The following is a 24,857-nucleotide window of genomic DNA, read 5'->3' as shown; positions in this document are numbered from 1 at the left end:
CCCAGGACACTCTTAAATGGCGAACGTAGCAGTTGCCAAGTTTCCAGAATGACAGGTCTGAAATTATATGATTGGTATATAAATTACAACTGGGCCTTTCACACACACACCAGTGTTGGTTGCCTGTGCTCCGTAACAGGACTGAAATTGGACTTTTACCTCATTGTGGTACATAAGAAGTTCAAGGGAAATACGTAAGATATCCATAGAATTCGAATTATACAGTGATGTATTATAGCCACAGACTTTAATCATGCTGAGTTCCTGTGAGCTCCTTAAAAAGCATCCAGAGTTTAAGTTACTAGAACCAACTACAGTTAAGTAAACCAAAAGCTCATTGTGATTTTTACCCCTGGAGTAACTTTTTTTTAAAAAAAATACATGCATCAGATACTCTCTAGCCAGGCAGTAACCTGCAAAGTGCTAAGTACACACAAGGTGTTGGCTGTATGAATACTTTTGTTATCTGGGTCTTCCCTAAGATTACCCTAACAATCAGCCAACATTCTAAAACTTCCAAGAAGAAAACAGTTCCTTGCTCTATAAGCCCGAAACTACCTCTCCTGTCCTTAGCACAATTCTATTGGACTGTAGAAAGAAATTTCTTGTCTTTTCCTGTATCATACAAGGTCAAGGTCAACACAGTCATTTAACTGTGGCCTCTAACCACTACCTTCCAGCAATAACTACGAGTTATTCGAATTCCCTATGTTCAGATCTGCTGTCATATCATCTTTATATGAGCAATGAGTTTCTATTAGATTTAGAGTATTGCAAATTATTAGTGGTGTCTACTTCTGTGTTCTGTGGAACATCAAACTTGTTTCTACAGGTGGCTGCTCTCTTGGTCAAGGTTTGTCCTTAGTTGGGCTCCTTTAAGACTGGTCTTAGTTGGGGCTTATTCTTGGGCTTTGCTCCTTTTTAACATCCAGGCATCTACTGATGTCCTGCGTGTTCATTTTCACTGACTGATTAATGATTCCTGATCCTTTAAATTATATGGGGAATCCTTTGGCAATAATCCTGGTATGGTTTTTCCTCTAGAAACTATTACTGGCCAATAACCTAGGGTTTCATCCTATATATGTCATATGGAGCTAAGATTCTGCTTTCCTAATTCCATCTTCCCTGACTATGGAAACACAGAACTGTGTCTTCATGGTAAGAGACTGTCTTCCTTTTATTTGGCTGTCCACTCCCTCTGGAGTTGGCTGAAGTGTTTTTGGTAATGGGGAAATAAAGGACAAAGGCTCACTGCTTCTCTTCAGTTACAGATCATAGTCCACAGGCTGTTTCCCAGTGTCTGGAAAGAGTTGTTCCTTGTGTTGTATCCAGTAGTCTGCTTGTTCACAGTGGAATGATAAAGCACATGCCTTACCCTCTCCTGCCTCGAAGAGAAGTCCTTCATGGCATTTTGTTCATGACTTTAAAAACTGACAGAAATATTTAGAAGGTCTCAGAAGGAAGAACAAAAAGTTTGATATCCCTTGTTAAAGATTCTACTAGTCAAATCCATCCCCCCTTTCTGTGAGGGACACTTGGAAAATAGTCTAAGAGACCATTTCCTTAACAGAGTTCTAAAACACAGCTCTAACCTCATGGGTAAGGTGGGTCTGGCATGCATTAATAAGATGCCAAATACATACGGGGATTTGTAAAATGACTCAAGAGTTGCTAAATCTCTGCCTACAATGGATGAGAATGGAAACACTAAAGAGCTTACATAAGTTGGTTATGCAAACATTAATTTCCTAAACAGCTTCCAGGCTATTAAGTATGTCCAGATAAATGTGCACACTAGTCTAATGACTTCATTCTCCTTTATGTATGGCTCCTCTAAGACTGACATTTGAACACAAGCTCCCAAAGATGAAGAACTCTCTTTCCCATACATTGAGATAATATATACATGTATTATATATGCAGTGTATAAGCGTGCTTCATTTCATGTGGCTGTTGAGGATGAGGTGATATCGGGAACAGCTCAAAGGGCCTTTCACAAGTCTCCCATACTTTTTCATCTCTGACTTTTTTCTTCTCTCCCTTTTACAAGTTGAAGTTAAAGAGAATAGAAAGAAATGACGCTGATTCTACTCTTTTTCTTTATTTTTGTGGAGGAAGTAGACAATCTCAGTTCTCCTTTGAGTCAAAACTGTTACGGTCGGTCATCAGTTAACCTCAGGAATCAGCTCTATGCTCCTACTTAAGGAATGGTGAGATCTAGAGATCTACCCTGCTTAGCTTAGGGAACTAAAGGTAAACAAAACATGGGCAAGAACTCTTTGAATCAAGTTTGCTAGCGATTACTCATATTTTTACTTTTCAACCACATATACTGCAGCAGGGAGGTGAGGTGGGGGGAGGGAGGGGGCGAAGGGTTGGACACTCACATACCCAGAGGTCCAACTGTTTAAGCTTTAGGCAAGAAGACTGAGGAGCACAGACAGCACTTGGCCATCTAGTTAACAGGAAGTTGACTCCCGAATGAGAGAAAAAGACATTTGGACCATATCGTGAAGACCAGTGAGTTTCCTGTCTACAGTCGTTTTGGATTCAGTTCAGACAGCTTTTGTGAGCACTTAAGATTTTTAAACCGGGGAGATACTTAAGGAAAAGTGTCCCAGTCAAGAGTGGCCTGTGAGTGGAGGGGGACTGGAGAGGGAAGAGCGCTGAGAAGCAAAGACAGAGGTATGAAAAACTGCAGCGACCAAAATAACAAAACCAAAAAAAAAAGGCTATTGCCACTGCTGTCAGGGAGACGTAAAGCTTACCGTCGTCGGGGCCCAAACCTGGAACTTTTGGAGGTGCGTATGGGTACATATTTGCATTGTGGTTCGAGGCTCAGAAACAAGCTCAAACCCGGACGTGAGCGCGCCTAGAGCGCCTCAGCCTTTGGCTGCCCTTCCGTGTTGCACGGGCCGCCGCTCCCCTCGCCCCGCCTCCGGCCCCGCGCCTGCGCAGTCCCCTCGCCCCGCCCCCGTCCCTGCCCGAGCCGCCGCCGGAGAGGAGCTGGGGGAGGACGGTGGCTCGCGAGGCTCGAGCAGACAACGCGGCGGCGATGTCCGCGAGCCAGGCGAGCGCCGCGGCGGTAGCGGCGGGGCCTCGCGCGTGGCTAGGCGGCCTGGGCTGCGGCCTCCCCGCGGGTCCCTGGAAGCGGGCTCGAGGCCGGCGCGGGAGCAGAGGCGGAGGCCCCGGCGCGTCCTTCTGCCCCGCAGCCTGAGCCCGGGCGGCTGGAGGGCTCCGCTGCCCGAGGATGGGAATTCTCTTCACCCGGATCTGGAGACTGTTCAATCACCAGGGTGAGGCTGGGCCGGGCGGAGAGGTCCGGGCCCTTGTCGGGCGGAGGGGTCGCCTTTGTCTCCCGGGAGCTGGGGAGCGGTTCCTCCCGCCATACACCCATTGCTCCGATTTGATCGCGAGCGCAAAAGGTGCCCTGCTCCACGCCGGAGGCCCGGCGCGGCCTGGCCTGCCTCCATCCCTGTCGTCTGCCGGCAGATGTGTTTGGGCCGCACGGGCCACAGCTGGGGTTCTAGGGTGAAGAGCGAGGGCCCTGGCCCTGGTCCCGGAGGCACCACCGAGCCCACGGTTTGCACAATGCGGAAAACTGGAACCGGTGCTGGACTCGTCTGGTTCGCTTCGGGTGGCTCGCTTCGGGGGGGGGGGTGGGGGGGGAGGGGAGGCGAGACCCTCGCTGCGGAATAGTGATGGAGTCTCTCCTTTGCGCCGTTTGTCTCAGTGGTAAAGGTCAAGCCTAAGGTCGTCTTCCTTCTTGGGTTATTAGAGAGCGTTTTTAGCCCTTGTTGAAGTGTTTCGCTGACTGCTTTTAAAAGCCTACCTCGGGAGACATTCGTTAGCATTAGGTAACTAGCAGGACACTGTTTGAGTTCGCCTGAACGCAGATATTGCCACGGAAGGCATAGGGGATTTATAAAAGAAAAAAAAATTTAATTACAAAATTGGGTGTGTGATACTGGGGAGAATATGGTTCTAACAGAACTGCATAGTTACTAAAATGAAACGTCGTGCTTTTTTTTTTTTAAAGCTCTACTTAACAGTTCATTCCATCTGTCAACCATGTACTGTTTTTCTCTTGTATAAGCTGGTGCCATTGTGGTACCGCCACTTTTCCCAGTTAGAACTTAATGAACGGTGGCTTTATGGGACTTGTAATCCCATAGTGGGTTTTGCTTTTTTTAATAATAATTTTTTAAATTATACTTTAGATAACGGTACTAAATGAAATGAAAGGCAATAAGGAAGATATTTCCATGAGTACTCTCTGGTCAGTGAAGTACATGTGACGGGTAGTGTTTTCCCGTGGCTTCACAATTCTGTGGGTTTAGATACTCTCACTTAGCGCAGGAGGAATTTGTGGGGTCTGCAGTTGTTGAATATTTAACCTCTAGCTTTGAAGTACTAAAGGTTACTATGTTGTAGGGCTGGTGCTGTTTCTGTGGGTAATAAGTATCTAGTTCTGTCTTCACCACTGTTGAATTTAGTGAAGCCAAGAGTTTCAGTTCCGCTTTGGTTTAGAAAGACTTTATGCTTTAAAGTGTCTCTGGTCCTGTCTTAGCTTTCTTCTTTGAGTCAATGACAAAACTGTTGCTGTAACTTTTAAAAAAAAATGAATTAGAACTTTAAAAGAAACTCAGCTAGTTTTAAGGGATAATAGGAACGCACTGGTATCAGAACAGGTCTTATCATCTGCATTTTGTAGTAGTGTCTGCCTGAACTTTGACTCAGTGTTTAAAAATTAACAAGAGAATTGATAGTTCAGTTTCTAGAGAATGACCAGTCCGTATAGCGACATTGTGCAGAAATGATCTGTTAAATGGCCTGTGCCCAGCGCAGTAGCTTCACGGAATTCACTGTCGCAGACACTTGGTCTTTTTGGACCTGTGGAGAGTGGGACACCTAAGTTAGGTGTGTCTTCCATGCTTTATTTTACAGAAGGTTCAGGGCACGTTTCTATCCTCTTCGCACAGGCACGCAGAAAGAGGCTTTGGGTGATTGCAGAGTCTGGTGTATTGACGAACGCAGAGACATAGCAAGCAGCTCTGTATTCTCAAAAAGCAGCTGCTCGGTTAAAGCTGTGACTGAACTATAGATATTGTGCGATTCCATAGCGCTCAAACTTTATTGTAGATGTTGTAATTTATTGACACCATTTTTAAAAATTGAAGCTGGGCTGTCACCCAGTTGGTAGAGTGCTTCTCATTTGACCACACATTGAGAGAAAACAGGGGATGTGGTGCTGAGGGTCACCCACCGGTGATCCTGTCACTTAGGATGCACATCCTTGACTACATAGTGAAAGAAGTTAAGGCTAACCTGGGCTAATGTGTGATTCTGTCTCAAAAAAAAATATCTGTAAGTAGTTATTTCCTTGGAAAAGAGGAAGCTGGCTCACGTGGCTTCTATCCAACAATTGGAAAAGGAAACAATGAAATGTGTTAATGCTTCTTGATCTTTTTAAGAAGTTTCTGACAACTTTTGGAGGGGGACTGGTTTTTACTATTCACAATAGCAGCAAAATTACAGTTATGAAGTAGCAACAAAATAACTTTATGGTTGAGGGTCACCACAGCATGAGGAATTATGTTAAAGGGCCTCCGAATTTGGAAGGTTGAGAACTACTGCTCTAGGTGTTGAGAATAAGCCAGAGAATGAAACAGACAAATCTCCTTGCCTGTATAAAACATTTGTCTCTATAGATGAATTAGCAACTGGTAAATCTAGTGACTTTTGCAACACTGGGGTCCAGGTGTTTCACCTGGGTTGGCTAATCTGCCTCAGTTTCCATACTTCTAGAAACTTTGTTTTACAGATACACATTAGGGCTTTATTTATTTAAAAATGGCCTGGGCTGTTAAACAAGGATCTCCAGTGCCAGCATGTTCGTACCTTACCACCCCCCAACACACACAGACACAGGCACGAACACACCTTTAGAAGGAATGTGGTAGGTGAAGGGAGAGCCTTTCCAACACCTACTAGACTGTAAAAGGTTGTGGAGTTTCCCTTTTGACAGCCTTGCTCCTCCCTCTGCTCATTGGTTGTTAGGAAAGGGATCAAGATATGAATGAGTGCTGGCAAAGCTGCTCAGCTGCATTGCTCTTGTGTTGGGGAGGCCACCTTGGTTCCTGGCCTCTTTTTCAAGGGAGTTCAACCCTGCAGGAGAGTACAGAAGGTGCCTGGGAATTGTACCTTATCAGGACACTCTCAGTTCCCTGTCTGCACAGAGTGGGCTTGCTGGAGGGACACTGAAGGAGGAAATGCTTGTTCTTGGTGACAGTGTGCACTCTGGACAAGCTGTTTGTAACATACTCACCTTTACCCTTAGTACCTGGGTCTTGTGTGGCATCTGATTGGTTACTTCTATCATCTTCCCAGTGCCTAGTTCTAATGGGTACTAGATATTTTCTTTGTAAGACTTCCCAATCTCAAATTATTGTGTGATTTCAGCCTCCTAATAGGTATCTGATTTTCATCTCTATTACTCTTTTTTTTTTTTTGTCTTCCCCCAGCAATTTCTTAAAAACAAGTCTGTTAATGAAGCTTTAGCTTGAGGAGATATGTCTGAGCTTTTGATGTTGGGACATAACTTATCATCTACAATGTTCACACTCAGAATTACATGATCAAATTTTACCCTCTCCCCCAAAAAGTAAAAAAACTTGACAGTATTTTAAATAAGTTTATGGCTTTTGTACTGGGTCAGAACTGACGTGCCTGCCAGACCTAGACTTGATAAGGCTAAGTGATGATTTGGATATGAGATGATGGGTATGCCTGTGTTTTCCAGCTCTGCGAAATTTATAGAGAAAGAAGGAGGTCTTTAAATGACAGTTACTTTTCATGTTTTTGATTAATTTACCAAGTGATAGTCAGATAGGTACAGACTTAGATAGCCAGTGGACTAGTAGGTTACCTGGGTGTGTCAAAGAAAATGAAAGAGGAAGGAACCATGGACAAGAAGTTTTTTTAGGACAAACAGTATTGATTGGTAAGGTAAAGCCCAGGTCAAATTCTGAATCCGAGCAGAGAATAATGGTGTGGTGTCTGGGCTTTCCTGAGTGCAGAAGTACTGTGGGAAAGGCCTTCTCAGTGAGGTCATACAAAACAGCAGTCGTAATGATTCATAAGAGTTGGAATGGCCAAAGTCTGATTGACATTTGTCCTCGGTAACATTACCTCTTAATATGCTATATTGTATGTTCTGTGGAGTATTTATTTGTCTCGAAGCACGTTGTAAGACGGAATTGTAACACTGTAGAGTGTTGTCTTGTCTGGTATGAGTGCAGAGTGCAGAAACCGCAAGGGTGCGGGAGTTGATTTAGTAATAGAACATCTGTGGATGACCTAAGTCTACACAGGGAATACACTGGCTTGTGACTATTGCGTTGGCACCTTTATCTTTTAACCTCTTACACATACAACTCTGTCTTAATGTTACAGTCCTCATAATGACTCATATGCCCCACCTTTGACTTAGAAAGCCACCAAAATTGTCATTGATACTTATTGTAAGCACATTTCCCTCTAGTGGTTGGAAGGAATTCAGTTTATGGACATGAGGCTGTGTGAGGGAGTGATCTACTGGATTGCAGACTCTTTTCTACATTGAACTTTGTCCACTCAACACACACACAAACACACACAGCCCATGGCTTTTTGGAGAGTTTAAGTTTTGTACATGCTTAAGTTTCTTCTTTTTTCTTCCTTGAAATGTCATGATAGCCTTTTATGTTATAATAGTGTACATTCCCTTCATTGATATTCTTAGTAGTCTGAGTTGGGGTGTGTGTTTACGGATTTGCTGGTAGTGTAGGAAAAGTCCGTGAGATAATCTGGAGACTGGGTCCAAGGACCAGCTGTCTGGATTTAGTGAGCAGCCAAGAAAGGAATTAGGAGCTTAGGATTAAGACATTTACCCTTTGTTACACTCATCCCTTCTCACCTTGTTCCAGTGATGCAACTTCCATTTTCCTGTCTGCTTTACCAGTGGGGACATAGAAGGACACATGGCCTTCAAAGCTTCTACCTCGAGTATCCCAACACCTTCTTATTTTTCCTGCTTCCCTTCACCCAACCCTAACTTTTGCCTGTTAGGACTTTCCTCATTCCCAGTCTTGTGGAACATAAAATAATGGTTCTTTTTGGGAGCTAAATCTGTTATCTAGCTGGCTGTTTTTCCATCTTAGATAGTCTTAACCTGTTAAAAACTTTACACCATGTCTCCAGATACAGGGTCGCCTAGTGTATCATCCACCATATGCTCCCCTTCACGGTTGTTGTTTTCTAGACACTACCCTTTCTTTAGCTTGCATCCCAAGAAAATGAAATGTTTGTGGTGTGAGCCTCTTCCCCTCTGTCTTCAGCATCTGTTCCTGCATAGTGGCTGTGCTTGCTTGTCCTGCTCAGCATGTGGCCAGGTGCCACCTCCTCCCTTGTAGCCGGATGTGCCCACCCCCACAGAAGCAATAGCACTGTGACAGTGCCTGCTTATAACTTCCAGAGGTGATTAAGGGCTGAGCGCACACGTGCACACACATATGTGTGTGCGCTTAAGTCATTGTTTATATCATTTGCCATTGATTCTTGTATTTTGTATGACTTTTGGACCTGTCCTTTTTAGTCTGCAATGTTTCAACAGCACCATTCCTGTGATGATTATAAACTTTGACCTGTAGCTAATCATGAGGGTACAAAACGTATTCCTTTAAATTAGAATTAAGCTGATATCTTAGAAAGGCTCCAGTTAGTTTGTTTTAACTCAGCCTCACTCTGCAACCTTTGCTATGTAACTATGCTAGCCTCAAACTCTCCTGCCTCTGGAGTGTGATTAAGAAAGTAAGCCACCACACCTAGTCCAAGAAGGCTCTATCCTAAAATCAGTATTCAGCTAGGGAATTTTCTTTTTACTTTAGTACCTTTGTATACGCTTGTATTAATAGAACTGAAGAATGCATACATCAGCAAATAAGGAATGCTTACATTTGCAAGTAAAATTAGAATGGCCCAGTTGTGTTAGTTAGAAACTTACCTGGAAGAAAGGCTTCCCAGCTGAAGAACTCAGTTATCTGGTCCTGATGCAGATGAGGCCCCACTGTGAAGTACATTCATGCTCATGAAGCCTGTAACACTTGCTTGGTTAGAATCCCACATTTCTCAAGAGTTTTCTGATTTTAATTCAGCCATAAAATATACTTTCCTCTGGCTGGATTGGTCATTGCTAACTTACTATAATGATACTAAAAATAAACAGATATATAACTATATATTAATGTGTGTGTGTATGTATATGTATCTTTGTAAACATCCATAATACAGCTGTTAGGTTGGTAGTGAATGTAACTTGTGTTAAACCAGGGTTAGGGAGCCTGTACTGTCAGCCAGTTGAGTTTGTTTTGTTTTATGAAATAGTGTCTTACCACATTGCCTGGTCCAGCCTAGAATCTGTGATCTTCCTGTTAACCTCTCAAGTGTCTGGAATTGCAGCCACGGCCACCATTGCTAGCTTTTTTTCAAGCTCCTTTGAAAGTTTTTATTGTACTTGCTGGTGTTCTTCTGTGTTACTCATTTTTGTGTGTAACTCTCTCTGAGCTTGGGGACTTGGGGATGGTAGCAGGATTGACTTTGCAGACTCATGAAAACAAACTCTTCTTTTTCTCCTTCCTTTTCACATTTCACATGGACATACCTAAGGATGCCTGAACTTCCACACATTGACTTCAGTAACTTAAATAATTTGTAATTGTTATGACTGCATTTGGGGATCCTTTGCTGAGCATAGACTTCCTTAGGCCTAGAAAGAGAGGGTGCTTCTGACTGCCCGGAGAGATTGTTGGAAAGATGAGAGATGTCCGTGTAGAATGAGAAGAGGCAGAGAGTGAGCTTTGCAGTTGGGGTACTCCTTTGGGTTCTAAGACGGCTAAAGAGTGTTGTGTGCTGACTTATACCACAGAAGCAAAGAGTAAGGTATGGGATCTCTGTGTATGTTGTAAGTTTCTGCTGGTTTCTATTTCAGAGCACAAAGTTATTATTGTTGGGCTGGACAATGCTGGGAAGACTACCATCCTTTACCAGTTGTAAGTATTAACTGCTTAAAATTTAATTTTGTTGTTTCTAGTTATTCATTGTGCTTTTGTGGTATTTGATCGATGAAATCAATGCAAAGTTATGTGGACCCAAGCAGACTAACCATAAGCCAGGAGCCAGATTTAAGGGACTGTCTGTGCTGAGCTATACATTTGTAGGATGCCAAGAACCATTGTTTTGCTTTGATCCTTTTGTTTTTAGAAAACGAGATAATATATGTTTATAACCTTTGCTCAAATGGTCTGTAATATCCTAAAAGCATTATTTATTTGAACTCTTTTATATCTTTAGCTGAATCATTGTGTGAGCTTAAACCAAGGACACTTGGGTATGACTTAGAAGCCATGCTGACTTGTCCCTTGATTTTAGAACTGTGGGATGAGCTAGCTTGCTCACTAACTAATTTTGTAAACTTCTCCCCTCCTAGTTCCATGAATGAAGTTGTACATACATCTCCTACAATAGGAAGCAATGTGGAAGAGATTGTGGTTAACAATACACGTTTCCTGATGTGGGACATTGGTGGCCAAGAATCCCTTCGTTCTTCCTGGAACACTTACTATACTAACACAGAGGTAACATTCCTAATGTTAGTGCTTACATGAGTGTCTGAGTCCTTGAGAAGCCTTTGGATTTGAGTCATTACAGTCTTTAGAATGGAGCAGCATTTTGATTTTAGACTGTGAGCATAGTAGGTCTTCTATTCCTTGTTTCCAATCCTTGACTCAGTTCATCATCAAGTCTGAAGGGAGAGTTGGTGGGTGATCAGTCAGTCAGGTTGTTTGGTCCGGTAGTTACTTGTAAATGACTTGCATTTTATGATTTCTGATTTCGTCTCCTCTTGCTGTTTATATGAGTCTAAGTGGGAGAAATCCCAGCCAAGTGAAAATACTCTTCTGTGGTTTGAGTCTTAGTCAGTTTTTGCCATGTATTTTCTTTTATGCAGTATAGTTGCAGTTGAAGAAATATTTTAATTATAAAGCATTTTAGACATAGTCATATGATTTTATTTATATGTTATGTTCCAAGAGAATATTTCAAACCTATGATGTTTAAATTCATCATCTAGGCCTATAAGTTGAAAGTTATAAGTTGTACCAGTTGTTTTTTTAGTATGTATGATAAGGCCTTAAAAACACTCTGCACATATATATGTAAGGCTGATATTTAAATAATTCATGATAGTACCAAGTGTCTTTCATGGCCTGGTTCTAGCGCTCCATTAGCATTTCATCATGTTTTGGAAGAATTGTATGATTGGCTTATAAAGGTCAGTGTTGGGCCCTCATACACAACGCTGCAGGCATTAAGTTGTGTCAGCCTTGAAAAGGGTTTATTCAAATGCCACCAAAAGTCTTTTGTAGCACACTTTCAAGTGAAATGTTGCAGTTGCTGCAAACTGAAGAACAAAAGACAGAAAAGCACAGTGTTTTAGTTGGAAATTATTACCTATTGCTAAAAATAAGAATAAAGTGTGTTTTACTAATAGGTATGTGAACAATATAAGTATAGTAACTGAACATTGGCTCTGTTTCAGTCTTGACTTTGGTACTCTTGGGGTTAGTGCAGTGGGGTCTACCCTGCCCCGGAAGCCACTGTTTCATCATTTGCTCATTATAGACCTGTGGTTGCAGAGAGCAGATACTCTGGGCATAAGGAAGCACTTGATATTATATGCCAATTGATACCTTCAATTTGTTAATTTCTTTATCTGTCACATTATCTTAATACACATATCATTCTGGGTTTCAAAGGATATTAGTAATTGTCTGGAAGCAACTTAAACTTAGAACCTTAAGTGTTTGGGGTGGTTTTTTTTTTTTTGGTTTTTATTGGTTTTTGTTTGGAATTGTGTTATGGTGTACAAACAGAGATATAGGCCTATTAGTATTCATACAGTAGTTTTGAAAAGAAAAAATGTACTATTTTGATTAGAGTGTTAGCATAGTATTCGTTTGTTCTTTCTTAAAAATTATTGAATGTATTTGAATTAGAAATGAGTCAGGTTATTAACTTTATAGCAAGTATGCTAAGTATCCCTGATTCTCAACCACACAGTAGATTTTTTGTCTTTAATGTTGGTGTCATGTAACTAAATACGTAAGTACCTTATGAATTTTCAGATACCAAATTCTGTAAGTCACTAATGATTTTTTTGGTAATTATTTTAGTTTGTAATAGTTGTTGTGGACAGCACAGACAGAGAAAGAATTTCTGTAACTAGAGAAGAGCTCTACAAAATGCTAGCCCACGAGGTAAGTCTGCTTTTGGTAGTAAGTAAGAATGGGTATTCTATGGCCTCTTAAAGTTTCTCATAAGGAATATTTCAATGTAAGAAACTATCTGTTGGTCATATGTTCTTGTCATTCATGTTTTAGGATTTCCATACTTCCCAAATTTGAAGTGTGTCTGGAAACAGGAGAAAGATTGCACAGATAATTATAGATCGGTATTTAGCTTAAAAATATAACTTAGAGGTTTTACTGGGCAAAAGAATTTCTGCCAGGTAGTTTTCTTTTTACGTTTTGGGCAAATTATTCATACAGAGGATTATTGTTTGACAGGTACATCATAAGTACCTACATATATAATAGTTCTTGAACAGTTTCAAGGCCTGGTAGTTTAGTTCCTCCAGTAAGGCTCTGTTTCTGAAAGTTCTGTCATCTTCTCAAGCAGCATCACTAGTTGGGAACCAAGAGTTCACACACATGAGCCTTTGGTGGTCATTTCATATTCAAACCACAACATATAAAGTATTGTGTTTAAAATGTAGCTGTTAGTGTTCTTGGTGCTTTTACACATCTATAGAACAAGTATTAGCATTGTGTAATGAAATATTTTTACAAACCACAGGTAGGATATCTGAAAAACTACCATAGTAAGTATCAGTTGATGACTGAAGGGATACTAAAAAAGAAACATTAGTAAATGTACTACAGCACAAAAGATTTCATCATGCCTGTCTGTTTTGTTGTCAAAAGAGCCATGTTGGGAACAGAATATCCAAATGGGAAACATTGCCCTTTAGTATTCCACAATCTAAAACATTTACCATGAGCCATCCTATGTCCTTGCCCTGTGTTATTGTGCTACTTCAAGGCTACTCCATATTTCTTTAACACCAGCAGTCTTAACCAGACTGGTTTTCACTGTTCAATTTGGCTCATATCCAAGTTGGGAGCAGAGCTGTACTTGCCTGCTATATCTAGCACTGGAGTCAGCTTCTTGGTTCTGACATGCTCTAGGCTATCTTTGTGCCTTTGCTTTTAAATCAGCCAAATTTGGCTGTTGAAAAGATTCTGTGCTGGGCATTCTCCACTCCCATTATGCTTTTTTATATTTATACTGGAAGTATAATTACCTACCCCAAGGCAAGCTTATCACTTGGCTCTTTTATCACTTAAGTCTTCTCTAAACTGCTGTTCCAGGTTTTTTAAGCCATCTAGAAGCTTAATAGCACATTTGGCTTTCTGTTGTTTTTCTTCTAGGAATTCAAGCCTGATAGAAATATTATCATGTTTTGTCTTAAAGTAGCCTAGAGACCAGCTTTGACCTTCTTCTCATTCCCTCTTGACCTATTTATCATTTTACAAACCTGGTCTACATGCCCATCTCCTTCATTTATTTTCACTGAAAAGCTCTCATAAAGACCAGGTCCCACCATAGGGCTTAGCAGCAGTAGAGTACCAACTATGGTACCAAAGTTTGCCCGATGTGCAAAGCCATATCTCTAATATGACACTGTTAATAACAATTGATTTTTATAGTCCCGGTTTACGGGCTTCTCTATATTTTATTACTACAAATGATATGTTTAATTGTTTATAAATGGTAGAGTGTATATTCCTAACTTAAGCCAAATACCTACATCAAAATTTTGTATTTTAAGTATGCTATCATTAGCAAACCTGGGCTGTATAAAAGAGTTCAACCTACACTATAAGAGATACTGGAATGTCTAGATGCTAAGATAGAAATTAATATATATTTAGTAATTCCTATGTATGTTCAATTCATGATTCAGCTCTTCAGTTTTCTTTTCTTTTTTTTTCAGACTAAACTATGTCTGAAACTAATTAAGTATGAAATCTTAAAACTGTTACCAGTCTACCTTTGTTCTTGTCTATTCTTACATACTCCTGCAGAGGGCACTCTAAGTCATTTTTGATTGTGCATGAAACACTCTGCAAATGACTAATCAAAAGTAAGCTTGTATTCTTACACCAGAAAGAATCAAGCTCCCAAATATATAAGAATAATCTATGTGGAACAGTGTCATTTTGTGTCTACTGCAGATGGTATCTTTAGGCACATTAACACATTATTGATGCTAAAATGGTCTTTTAAAAAATAAGTATAGGCCTATAATTCCAGCATAGGAAAGCAAGGGCGGGTGATCTCCAAGTCTGAACCTAGCATGGTCTGTGTAGCAAGTTTCAGGATAGCCAAAGCTTAGTTGTTAGACCCTATCTCGAAAAATAAACAGATCTAGGAGAAGAAACAGCATTCGGTATCTCTCTGTAGACTTAGAAACTGTGAAAAGTTTAGTGTAGTTTTTCCAGTGTCTCTTTAAGTGAAGACAGAATTTTAATGGGAGTTTTAATTTAGGAATTCAGTTTCATTCTTGGCTCCTTGGCCCAGTATGTGACATTATCACACGAGTGTACACACACACACACAGTGTATCCAAACTGAGAATTTAGCACAATGTGGTATGTCATAGATTCATTTCTTTCTTGTGTGCTTAGATGATACCAACTGTACAAAATTGTTGCAAACTTGCAGTGTGGTCATTTTCTGAAAAATTGAATTCTCTTATGGAATCTTGGGAATGAATGGTTTGCTCAGGAGACTGGAGGAAAGGGGATGGTGAATATAAAAAGCTGTTGGAACAATGTTGATAAGATTGTCCCAAATTGTCCAGAGTAGATAACTTGCTAATCGGTGTATGTAAGCTGTGCATGATGGTGTACACTTGAAATTCTAGCACTCTAGAATTCAAGGGGGGAAGATAGAGAGTTCAGGATCAGCCCGTGCTGCATAGCAAGACCTCAGAAAACATAAACAATGTACATAACTAATATCAATAAAGCCGAAAATGTAATGTGGAAACGTAAATGATGTAAGGTTTTGTTTTTTAATTAGTGTAGTCGATATTTCTTATGCGTGAAAATAGGATTAGGTATAAGTACTTAGGCCCAAAAGCATATCGTTTAAGACTAAATAAATAGTTGGTGCTGAGGGTCTCCCAGATGCCTCAGTTAATAAAGTGAGTACTGCACAAGACTGTAAATCGGAGTCTGAGCCCAGCACACACCTATGTAAAAACGGGCACAGAGCATACACCTGTGATTCCAGTGCTGGGCGGCGGAGGACAGGCTTCCTGGGCTCCTCGTTCAGTGAGAGATCCTTTTCTAACCTCTGACCAGTACCTCCACACATATCTGCACATACAGTGCATAAACTACACCTCCTCATGCACATATACAAAAACACACAGAGACATACACAACTGAGAAGTATGTAAGCCCATACAAGGATTTATTTAAAATATAGTCAGTAATTATTTCTGTCAGTCTAAGAGAAGTGAGATGGTGTAGACTGTTTACATTGTAGTACCCATGGGGGGGGGGATTATTAAAAGATAGTCTAGTTTACTCAAAATACAAAAAATAACTAGCTAAATTACTATGGGAAAATGTACTAGCCTTTAAAGTTTTGTTTGCTTTTACAGGACCTAAGAAAAGCTGGGTTGCTGATTTTTGCTAATAAACAAGATGTTAAAGAATGCATGACAGTAGCAGAAATATCCCAGTTTTTGAAGCTCACTTCTATAAAAGACCACCAATGGCATATCCAAGCATGCTGTGCTCTTACTGGCGAGGGGTAAGATATCTTTTCATTAGTACCATGCACTTGGCTCAGAAACCTGTATGTCATCAACTTGATAAATATTTCAGGGAGCCTGTGTCTAAATCAGAGACTTTGGATGGTTATGTAATAAGATATGTATGTACATGAACTAACATGTAGGCATGTAGATTCTACAGTTGCTATAAAAGCTTAAGAGAAATGAGATTATAACAAATCTGAAAAGGCCAGATAATACTTTCATCTCTTGAAAAATATTGTGTGTTATATGTATGTTACCTGAGTAAATGTCTAACCACATGCATGCGGTGCTCACAGAGGCCTATCCTAGGAGCCCTGGCTCTGCTAGGATTGGAGTTATAGGTAATTTTGAGCCACCATTTAGATGCTGGAAATTGAACTTGTGTCCTCTGCAAGAACAGCCAGTACTATTAGCTGCTGAGCCATCTCTCCACCCTCACCCCCACCCCAGGAAATGCTGCTGATAATGAGCCCAAGACTTAGGAACTAAACAAAGCTTGCCGAGATGTCCTCTGTAGCGTGCTTGCCATGCTGCGTCTTTCTCAGTCCTCACAGTAGCTCTACAGTCTAGTCCACATTTTATGTACAACAAAGCAGAAATAAAAGGATTTATGTGTAAAACTAGCAGATATCCACCATGGCCAACAGTGTTGTCAAGTGAAAATTATGCTGTCCAAAAAAAGAATAGTGTGCCTGGCTCTGTGCTCCGGACGATGGGTTGAATCCCCACCCCACCCTGTGGGATTAGAAGTAAAAGTGAGCCATGCATGACACCAGGGCCATTGCTTCTGCAGGCAAGGGTATTAGAATGCAATGTGATGGGACCAGGTCTGGTGCCCAGAGCTGCAAGTATTTAAGAAAATAGAGGTGAGCTTTGTCAAATGCCTGCTCGAGGACCAGAAAGATGGAAAAAGTACTGTTGAATGTAACAGTGAGTGAGTGAACTCAGTTTGTGTGTTAGGAAAATGCACAGAAGTCAGTGGTAGATAAAGAAGAAATAGATTTTAGAATAGCAGCTGTTTTTAAAAAATTATTTATCTTATGTGTATGTGTGCCTTGTTCATGCAGGAACTCACAGAGGTCAGAATAGGACCGTGGAGCCCTGGAACTTGAGTTCCAGACAGTTGTAACCAAACCTACGTCCTCGAAAGATTAGTAAAAGTTCTTAACTGCTGAGCTGTCTCTTCAGCCCAGCTATAAACTCTTTTGATTTCAGCAGAAAAGGAAAGGAAATAGAGGAAGTTGGAAATAGGGTGAAAAGCTCAAAGGAAGGGTAACTTTTTTTGCTACTTTTTCAAAGTTTGTATATCTATTCTGAAGTAGTAGAAACTTGAGATTCTAAAGTCTTGAGTGGTCCTCTCCCTTTGAAAACCACTAAGTGTAAGTGACTATGAAGCATTCGCATCAAATCCCTGAACTAGACCAAAACCTTGGTTTTCCTTTGGGAGTTATTGATTGATAGGTTGAAGATTGTGGGCTGTAGAGTCAAGTGGCCTCTCTTGACCCCACTCCTGCCGTTTGCTGAACTTGCTAGGCCTGGATTTCTTGTGTATATGGAAGGGTTATGACCTGACTGTGAGGAAGATAAGAATAATGGCTGTTACGTGCTTAGTGCAGTCTGTGGTTTATTAGTAGTTGACTGCTGTATATTTAACAGTTGGAAGTCATTTTTTGCATTGTTTCATGTAAGTTTTAACATAGGAGTCTAATTATGGAGAAAAGCGGTCACTCTGAAAAACCATTTATTTGTTTCATTGCTTTTTGTATTCTTTTATATTTTTGCACTATACTTGATCCAAAAATTTAAGTTAAAAATAACTGAAGTAGGGTTGGAGAGAAAGCTCAGTGACTAAGAGCATGGTGCTCTTGCAGAGGATCAGGGTTCAGTTCCCAGCATCCATGTCAGGTGGCTTATAACTATCTCTAACGCCAGGTCCAGGGTTAGTAGCATCCCCTTTTTTGCTTTGTGTGGGTACCTGCACACATGTACAGATAGACACACATGACTAATAAAATAATAACAATGTGAATCTTCTAAACAGCCACTGTAGCAGGCTTTTATATCTACATGCTCATCATAGACAGTAATACTCAAGATGGTTTGGGGCTTATTGTAACATCACTGATGACTGCTTCTCCTCTTGGTAGGTATTCGAATTCTTTTATTCTGAGGATGATCCCTTTCTGTATTTCAAATTAGTCCAGTTACTTGGTTTGTTTTGGGTTTGTTTTTCTTAAGATTTATTTATATTTATGAGTATACTGTCACTGTCTTCAGACACAACCAGAAGAAGGCATCAGATCCCAATACAGATGGTTGTGAGTCACCATGTGGTTGCTGGGATTTGAACTCAGGACCTCTGGAAGAGCAGTCAGTGCTCTTAACCACTGAGCAATCTCTCCAGTCGCCATCCAGCTACTTGTTAGTCAATAAAAAGTAATAATGATATACTCGTTGCCTCAAATATTTTACATATAGTTATTATATATATTGTGTTAAGAACTCTTAAGATATATTTAGTATAATATCCCATTATTTTTACTTCATGTCATGCGCATTTTAATGTCAAAAGCTTTTGGAAAGGGAAGATCCTACTGTTTTATAATGTGAATATTCTAAAACATGTTGGGTTTTGTTGATTCTAGACATTCAGATTTTACTGTTTCCTATTTATAAATGTTTTGATGAATAATCTACCTCCTGGTTTTTGTTTTTAGGATACATTGCTAGAGTTAGAAAAACAAGCACAGAATACGCACACACACACACACACACACACACACACACACAGAGCCTATATACTGTCTGGGCATTAGTTGTGTGAGTGTCCTGCATGTGTAACTATGTCTATAGTAGATAGTCTGTAACTTCTAGTCCATAATTGAATCACATGATTTTTGTTGTCTTCTTAGGTTATGCCAAGGACTTGAATGGATGATGTCACGGCTGAAGATCAGATGATCTCTTCTGACCCTTCTCATGGACTCTGTATAAACAAAGTGCTGGACTTTATCTGAAAGCTGCAAAAAATGGTTTAGATATATTTATAATAAACTGACTTAAGAGTTTTCTATAAGAAGAAAATTAAGACCACTTATTTGAAAACAAAGATGAAATGTCACCACCTGGTTTGCTCTCATTCCTCCCAAGCCTGTGACTGGTATTTTCTCATGGTGAATCCTCTCAGGACGTGGTAGAGCTCTGGCAAATACAAAGAGAGAGGAAGACATTTGAACTTTGGAGCTTTATTTCAGCGTGACTCTCCCACCCTTCCCCAAGTTGAATGTTCCCTTTTAATTACATTGAATCAAATACAAATCAGCACAGATACTGTTTCAGTTTTTAAAAATGTAATATTATGGAAAGTATTTTGCTTAAAGTTGAATATGTATTGTGTATATACCTCAAGTTCAATGGCTTTGATTTGTGTTCTAAAGGAAAGCAAATGACACAAGTTAATGATGACTTGTTACTCTCCTGATGTCACCGGGTGCCACCTTTGGTGTTAAGTGTCACTGTTTAGTTTACCCTCTGTTCTCTGTGTTATCCTAACAAGCCAGCCCCAACCCAGAATCATTAAGCTGCTCCTTAAAAACGAAACGGGGGAAAGCTTGACATTATATAACTATTTTTGTCGCTCAGTAATACAGATGGAAATCCATAACGCAAGTGGGCAGAGAATCTACTAGACTCCTGGCCGGCTGTGGCTGGGCAGAATTACACAGTAAACAGTTGTCCGACTTTCCCTTCTGTTGGTCCTGATGCCAATTCAGCTACTATTCGGTCATTCATAAATCGTGATTAAAATGATCAGGTAATTTTTAATTGAAAATTATGGTGTGAGATATATTTACCCAAAGAGGTAGCATCCTATAAATAGTAGTGATTAATTTAACTATAGCCTTTTTAGGTATTAAATTATATGATAAACAGGTAAAATGAACTTAAGAGTAAACATAAAGCATAGTTTTCAGTGAACATTAATAATTTCTCAATTTGCAGATTAGTACCTGCAAAGGTATCTTCTTCCATTCCATAAACTGCCTTGTTTAATAGTTAACAAGGCAAATATTCTGGATGACTGCAAAAATTTGATTGAAATTTTGACGTATTACATTATTTGTACTAGAATTTGACCTAAAGCACCTTTTATATTTGTTAACCTTTTAAAAATTTAGTTAAAATTGAAGTATTTCTGTCATAATTATAAACAAAATTATTTTGTCTTTTAATATATTCTTGGTGACTCTATAATCCTTTTGTGCTCTTAAAATTTGAAGGCTAATCCAAACTGTCAAGATTTAGGATATTTAAGAAAAGATTTAACTAGTTTTAGTATCAGACTTTAAAATTTCCTAAAGAATTTGGTAAGAAATAGAAGTCCATATTATAAGCATTGAGGAAACTTTGAAGAATCTTTAAGTAAATGTAAGCCCCTTAATGACTGAACCTGTCGGCTCTGTGTTTGAGATCTGTGCTGTACAGCTCCCCCTTCAGCAGGTCACGGCTCCCCGCCTGCTCTGAGTGTCGACCCCCAATCTTAGGCTTTGCAGTGCTAAGTCCTGTTCGTGTGTTCTCACACTTGTTCAAATCATGATGAGAATTGTTCTCCTGGGTATTAAAATCCCCCTTAAAGTCTCAAATCTACTTTGTAGTTTTGTCAAAGACAAATAGTCCCGTAAAGCCCCCACCTACCCCAGATTGTAGCTGTTCAGCTTTTAATTTGAATGGTCATCTGCATAGCTGCTGTGTCATTGCTACATCAGTTCAGCACACAGCACATCCTGCTGCTGCAAGGCGTTGGCTAAGATTTACTCCATTGTTAAAGTTGGCTTAGTGTAGTCAGTTATTGCCGTGACATAAAGCATGCAACCTTACCGCATTTACAGACTATGCGAGCTTGGGTTTTTTTTTTTTTTTTATTGTTGTTGTTGTTGTTTTCTTTTGTTTTGTTTATAACTCTTTTAGATTAAGCCTCAAAAATATTATCATACCTGTGTACTTGTACATAAAAACGAAATTATTACCGAGTAAAAGATTTAATATATGAAACTATCAAAACTGTCATTAGCAGTATTAATTAGGTCTAACTATGGTGGAGCACCCCTGATATCACGCCGACAGTTTACATGTCATAGGGCAGAACTCGGCTAGTCCTGTGGTTTCAGGTGTTAATATGTAAACAAACATCTCATTTAACCTCACTGTGCTCAGCTTTGGAAAGAACAAAGATTTATACCTCTGTACATGTGGATAGATTTAAGTGCCCTGTTTTGATACTAATTTTGAAAGTTGTTTATCTTTTCTTGATATCTTGGTAAAACTGGCCATAAGATAAAACATTTGAATATTGATTTTGTCATAACATTTATAAAGTGTGTTTCCCATTATATTGAGAGTTTTATTTTAAAAACCCCTTTCTGTTTCTGGCACACCTTGGCCATCACAATAGACAGAGAACACAGAGAAGGCAAGTGGGTTAGGCAGCAGGGAATGAGTATTCATTTTTTTTCATGACATTTTCTCTTGAGAAGAAAGTGCTTTAGCACTGCTGGCTGCCATCTTTGTGCAGGTGGTTTGCCTATTACATAAGCATGGCATGAGCCAGAAGGGAGCCGAGTTCCCTCCCTGGCCTTGAAGAAGTGCCTCGTAGGTAGTTATGGAAGTCACAGGTAAGTGCAGGAGCTTGAAAACAGGCAAGAGGTCTCCAAGGTGTTCTTTTCCTTTGTCTGCGTGTGTAGTATTAAGATGCCTAGAAGAGAGACGGTGTTGTTCCTCTCTTACAGGCACTTTATATTTCTTGCTGTAACTGCAGCAATCACATACAGTACAGACAACCTCAAAATTGTTTATATTAGTGTAAATAGAAAAATTGTAAACAAGTGTCTAGTTTTCTCCGCAGGCATTTTTGGGAATGCATCTATAGTCTGTTCTACTTTGTTACTGGGGGATAACAGCACATCCTAGATCATATGTGAACTTTAGGGTCTTCTAATTGCCCTTGGTATCCTGATATTCTCATTTTCAAGCTAAGGTAGAGACAGGGTTTTCTTACATAACAGATTTGATCGCGTCCATTCTCCAAACACAGTGTGCAGTTTCTTGTTGAAAAGCAACATTCATAGCTCAGCGAGCCGTTGCTGCCCTGGAGGCTAGCTCGCCTCCAACGAAGGTTGCTCTGAAGATACTCTAAACTTTGCTCATAACCATTATTCCCCAGACCACTAGGCTATGGGTAACCACTCTGCACCTCTGCATCTTCAGAGATGCTGAGTCTATCAGAGCAGGTTCCAATTATGGTATACAGATACCAGTAGAAGAATTGGACATTATACTATCCTTAGCACCTTAATTCTACTTAGCAGTCACTTTTTAATGCTGACAACTAGATTCAGAAGTACAAGAAAAATATATAGACTATGTCAGGTCCTTAAGTTATGAGTTAGGACCATAACTTAAGCTGTTAACTTACATTCACTTTATCCTCATATAACCAAGAGCTGTGATGTTTTGGAAAAAATCAGTCCAGCCAGGTTAACAAAGGAAAAGATGACAAAACAAAATTGTATGTAGTGTTAAACCTGAAGACATCCTAAAATGGTCTCCCACGCTCCATTTTTCCTCACATTTGCTTAAATAGCAAAGAACAGCATTAAATGTCTAAAGGAATTTGTCATTTGAGACCTATATTACAATAAACCTGCTAAAACAGGCTTTGAAAACAAGCCATATGTAGTGGTGTTAAGACTGTAATCCCAGCACTCAGGAAGCTGAGATGGGAGAATTGCTGGAAATATAAGGTAAACCTTGGCTAAATAAAAACAGCTACCATAATTACATATCGAAAAACTGTCACAAAGGAAAGAAAGGAAGAAGAAGCCAGCAATCAACCATCATGTGTTAGTATAGAATCAGATGGAATAGAAAACATAGGTTCAGAATGCTTCTTATAAAACATCTGTGCCACGTTCCTTAAAGCAGGTGTGATCCTTTAAGACCATGATAGAGTAAAGGAAAGAGCGAAATTTATCATACCTGTATGCTTAAAAAGTGAGTGCTTATATTTAACCCTAAAGTGGTTTGAAATTGGGAAGAAATGTAACAGGATACAGTTGGGCTAATTATGCAATATTTCATCTTTTTAATTCTCTAACTCTGTACTGTTCCTAAAAATGGATGAGTGAGTCTGGTGTTACCTGCTCAATGTGCAGATCCTTGGTAGACATTTCTCATAGTGTGTACTTAAAAAGTGCCTGACATTGATTTGTGTTGATTTCTAAGTCCACGTAATAAATGATACATGTTTTCTATGATATATATTCTTGGGGTTTTTTGTTGTTGTTTGGGGGGCAGGGTTGAGACAAGGTCTTACTGTGTAGCTCTGAGTGTCTTGAAATTATCTATATAGACAAGGCTGGTCTGCAGCTCAGAAGATCTCACTATCTGCCTCCTGAGTTCTGGGACTAAAGCTGTGTCCACCTCTCCTGGCCTGTACTGTATATTCTTAGGGATTCTAAGTCACAATATATGTTTGATTTAAATGAAACCACAAAGTTAAAAATACCAAACCATGGTATATAGAAACATGAACAAAACTAAATTTGCTTTTTTCCCTCCCAAAGGGGTTTTAACAGATTTATGCAAGGTAAAAGGTAAGGATTTTTTGGGAAAAGGACAGTAAGTTCCCAAGTGTGGATGTGAGCTTATCAAGAGAGAGTGTCCTCTTAATTACAGTGTTCAAAGCATTCCATATTTAGGAAGTCATGGGGCGGTCTGAGGAGCAAGGCTAGGATTTGGGACTAAGGCACAGGTTCCACGGTTACAGGCAAAGCATGTTTGCAGTTGCGTCTTGGAAGGAAGTTTCATGTTTTACAGCTGGGAGAGCAGTCACAGCAGACCTGTGGATCATGTTTTCTTAGGCCTTATGGCTTGTTGCTGTTTCACCATTCTTATTAGAAATGGGGTATTAGTTCAGTCTTCCCAGTCTCCCCAGGGAGTTTGGTTACGAAATAATTCATTCTTAGTCTGTGAGAGGCCTCGGCCTGATTCCATGGTGAATGAGGCTGCTTCCCATTCCCATGCCCCTGAATTTCTCCTTTCTCCTCTGCTTCCATCTCCTACTCTGAGAGGTAAGCCCCGTAATCTTAAAAATCAGTGGCCACTGAAGATCTGTCTTCTGAAGCTTTTCAGAATAGACCCTCTCTACATAGGAATTGTACACAGGACCTGAAACCCCATAGCCAGCGCAATCCCAGATCTAGAAGACATCAAAATAGCAGAAGACAGCTCCATACTGAACAATGCCTGGAAGAATAGAATGACTCGCAGGCAGAGCTTCTCCCTGCAAGTGGACCGACTGGCATCCCGAGATCTGTATGTAGCCTTTGGGCTCTTGGGAAAGCCTTTATTTATCTCGCTGGGTTTGTAGTTACAGAGTTGAACCTAGAGCCTCCCACTCCTTCTGCCATGGAGATAAAACCCCAGCCAAAGTTGATTTCTTAATTCACTCACAATGAATCAAACGTATTTACCTTTGAGAAGGCTGAAGAAGAAATCCTTAAAAAATTAAGATTCTGCCAACCAAATGTTTAGGAATAATGCCTTTTATCTTCTAACACAACTACCAAGTCCTGAGTCTCTGCCTGCTACACGGTTTACAGCTGTACATAAATAAAGCTAATAGTCATTTGTCTTAGAGAGTTTGGTTTTATTGTTTCAGTAGTATAAATTGTATAGTATAAACTGATCTCAAGTGAGCCTGCAATTCCTGTTTTAACATGTCTTCCAAGACCCTTTATTTGTTCAATAAGCATGTAGGTACAGGGGGATAGGGGGATGTCTTTATTTGATTCTTATAAAGCTT

At 40.0% G+C, this 24,857-nt stretch overlaps 1 protein-coding gene across 2 annotated transcripts; it reads left to right on the top strand.

Annotated features, from left to right (window-relative positions):
• The first annotated feature begins 2,616 nt into the window (after positions 1-2,616).
• ARL5A (ARF like GTPase 5A) lies at positions 2,617-23,311 on the top strand. Of its 2 annotated transcripts, none has more exons than XM_080927158.1 (6): positions 2,617-2,688; positions 10,031-10,091; positions 10,529-10,676; positions 12,273-12,356; positions 15,836-15,987; positions 18,907-23,311. In XM_080927158.1, the coding sequence occupies exons 3-6, from the start codon at positions 10,533-10,535 to the stop codon at positions 18,953-18,955; spliced, it is 429 nt and encodes a 142-aa protein (XP_080783284.1). In that variant the 5' UTR covers positions 2,617-2,688; positions 10,031-10,091; positions 10,529-10,532; the 3' UTR covers positions 18,956-23,311. The 2 variants fall into 2 exon arrangements, with proteins under 2 accessions (XP_080783284.1, XP_080783283.1); XM_080927157.1 differs by lacking the exon at positions 2,617-2,688 and adding an exon at positions 3,027-3,299.
• Positions 23,312-24,857: the final 1,546 nt, after the last annotated feature.

The sequence above is a fragment of the Micromys minutus genome (assembly GCF_963924665.1).
Source record: "Micromys minutus genome assembly, chromosome: 13".
Taxonomy (NCBI): domain Eukaryota; kingdom Metazoa; phylum Chordata; class Mammalia; order Rodentia; family Muridae; genus Micromys; species Micromys minutus.
This window is presented reverse-complemented; position numbering and strand designations above follow the sequence as displayed.

What these genes read in the sequence shown, in the direction of transcription:
- ARL5A (XM_080927157.1), top strand. Translation starts at nt 3,254, where the DNA reads ATGGGAATTCTCTTCACCCGGATCTGGAGACTGTTCAATCACCAGG. An exon ending in ACTACCATCCTTTACCAGTT is followed by an intron (nt 10,092 to 10,528) that starts GTAAGTATTAAC and finishes CTCCCCTCCTAG; the next exon opens with TTCCATGAATGAAGTTGTAC. An exon ending in ACAAAATGCTAGCCCACGAG is followed by an intron (nt 12,357 to 15,835) that starts GTAAGTCTGCTT and finishes TTGCTTTTACAG; the next exon opens with GACCTAAGAAAAGCTGGGTT.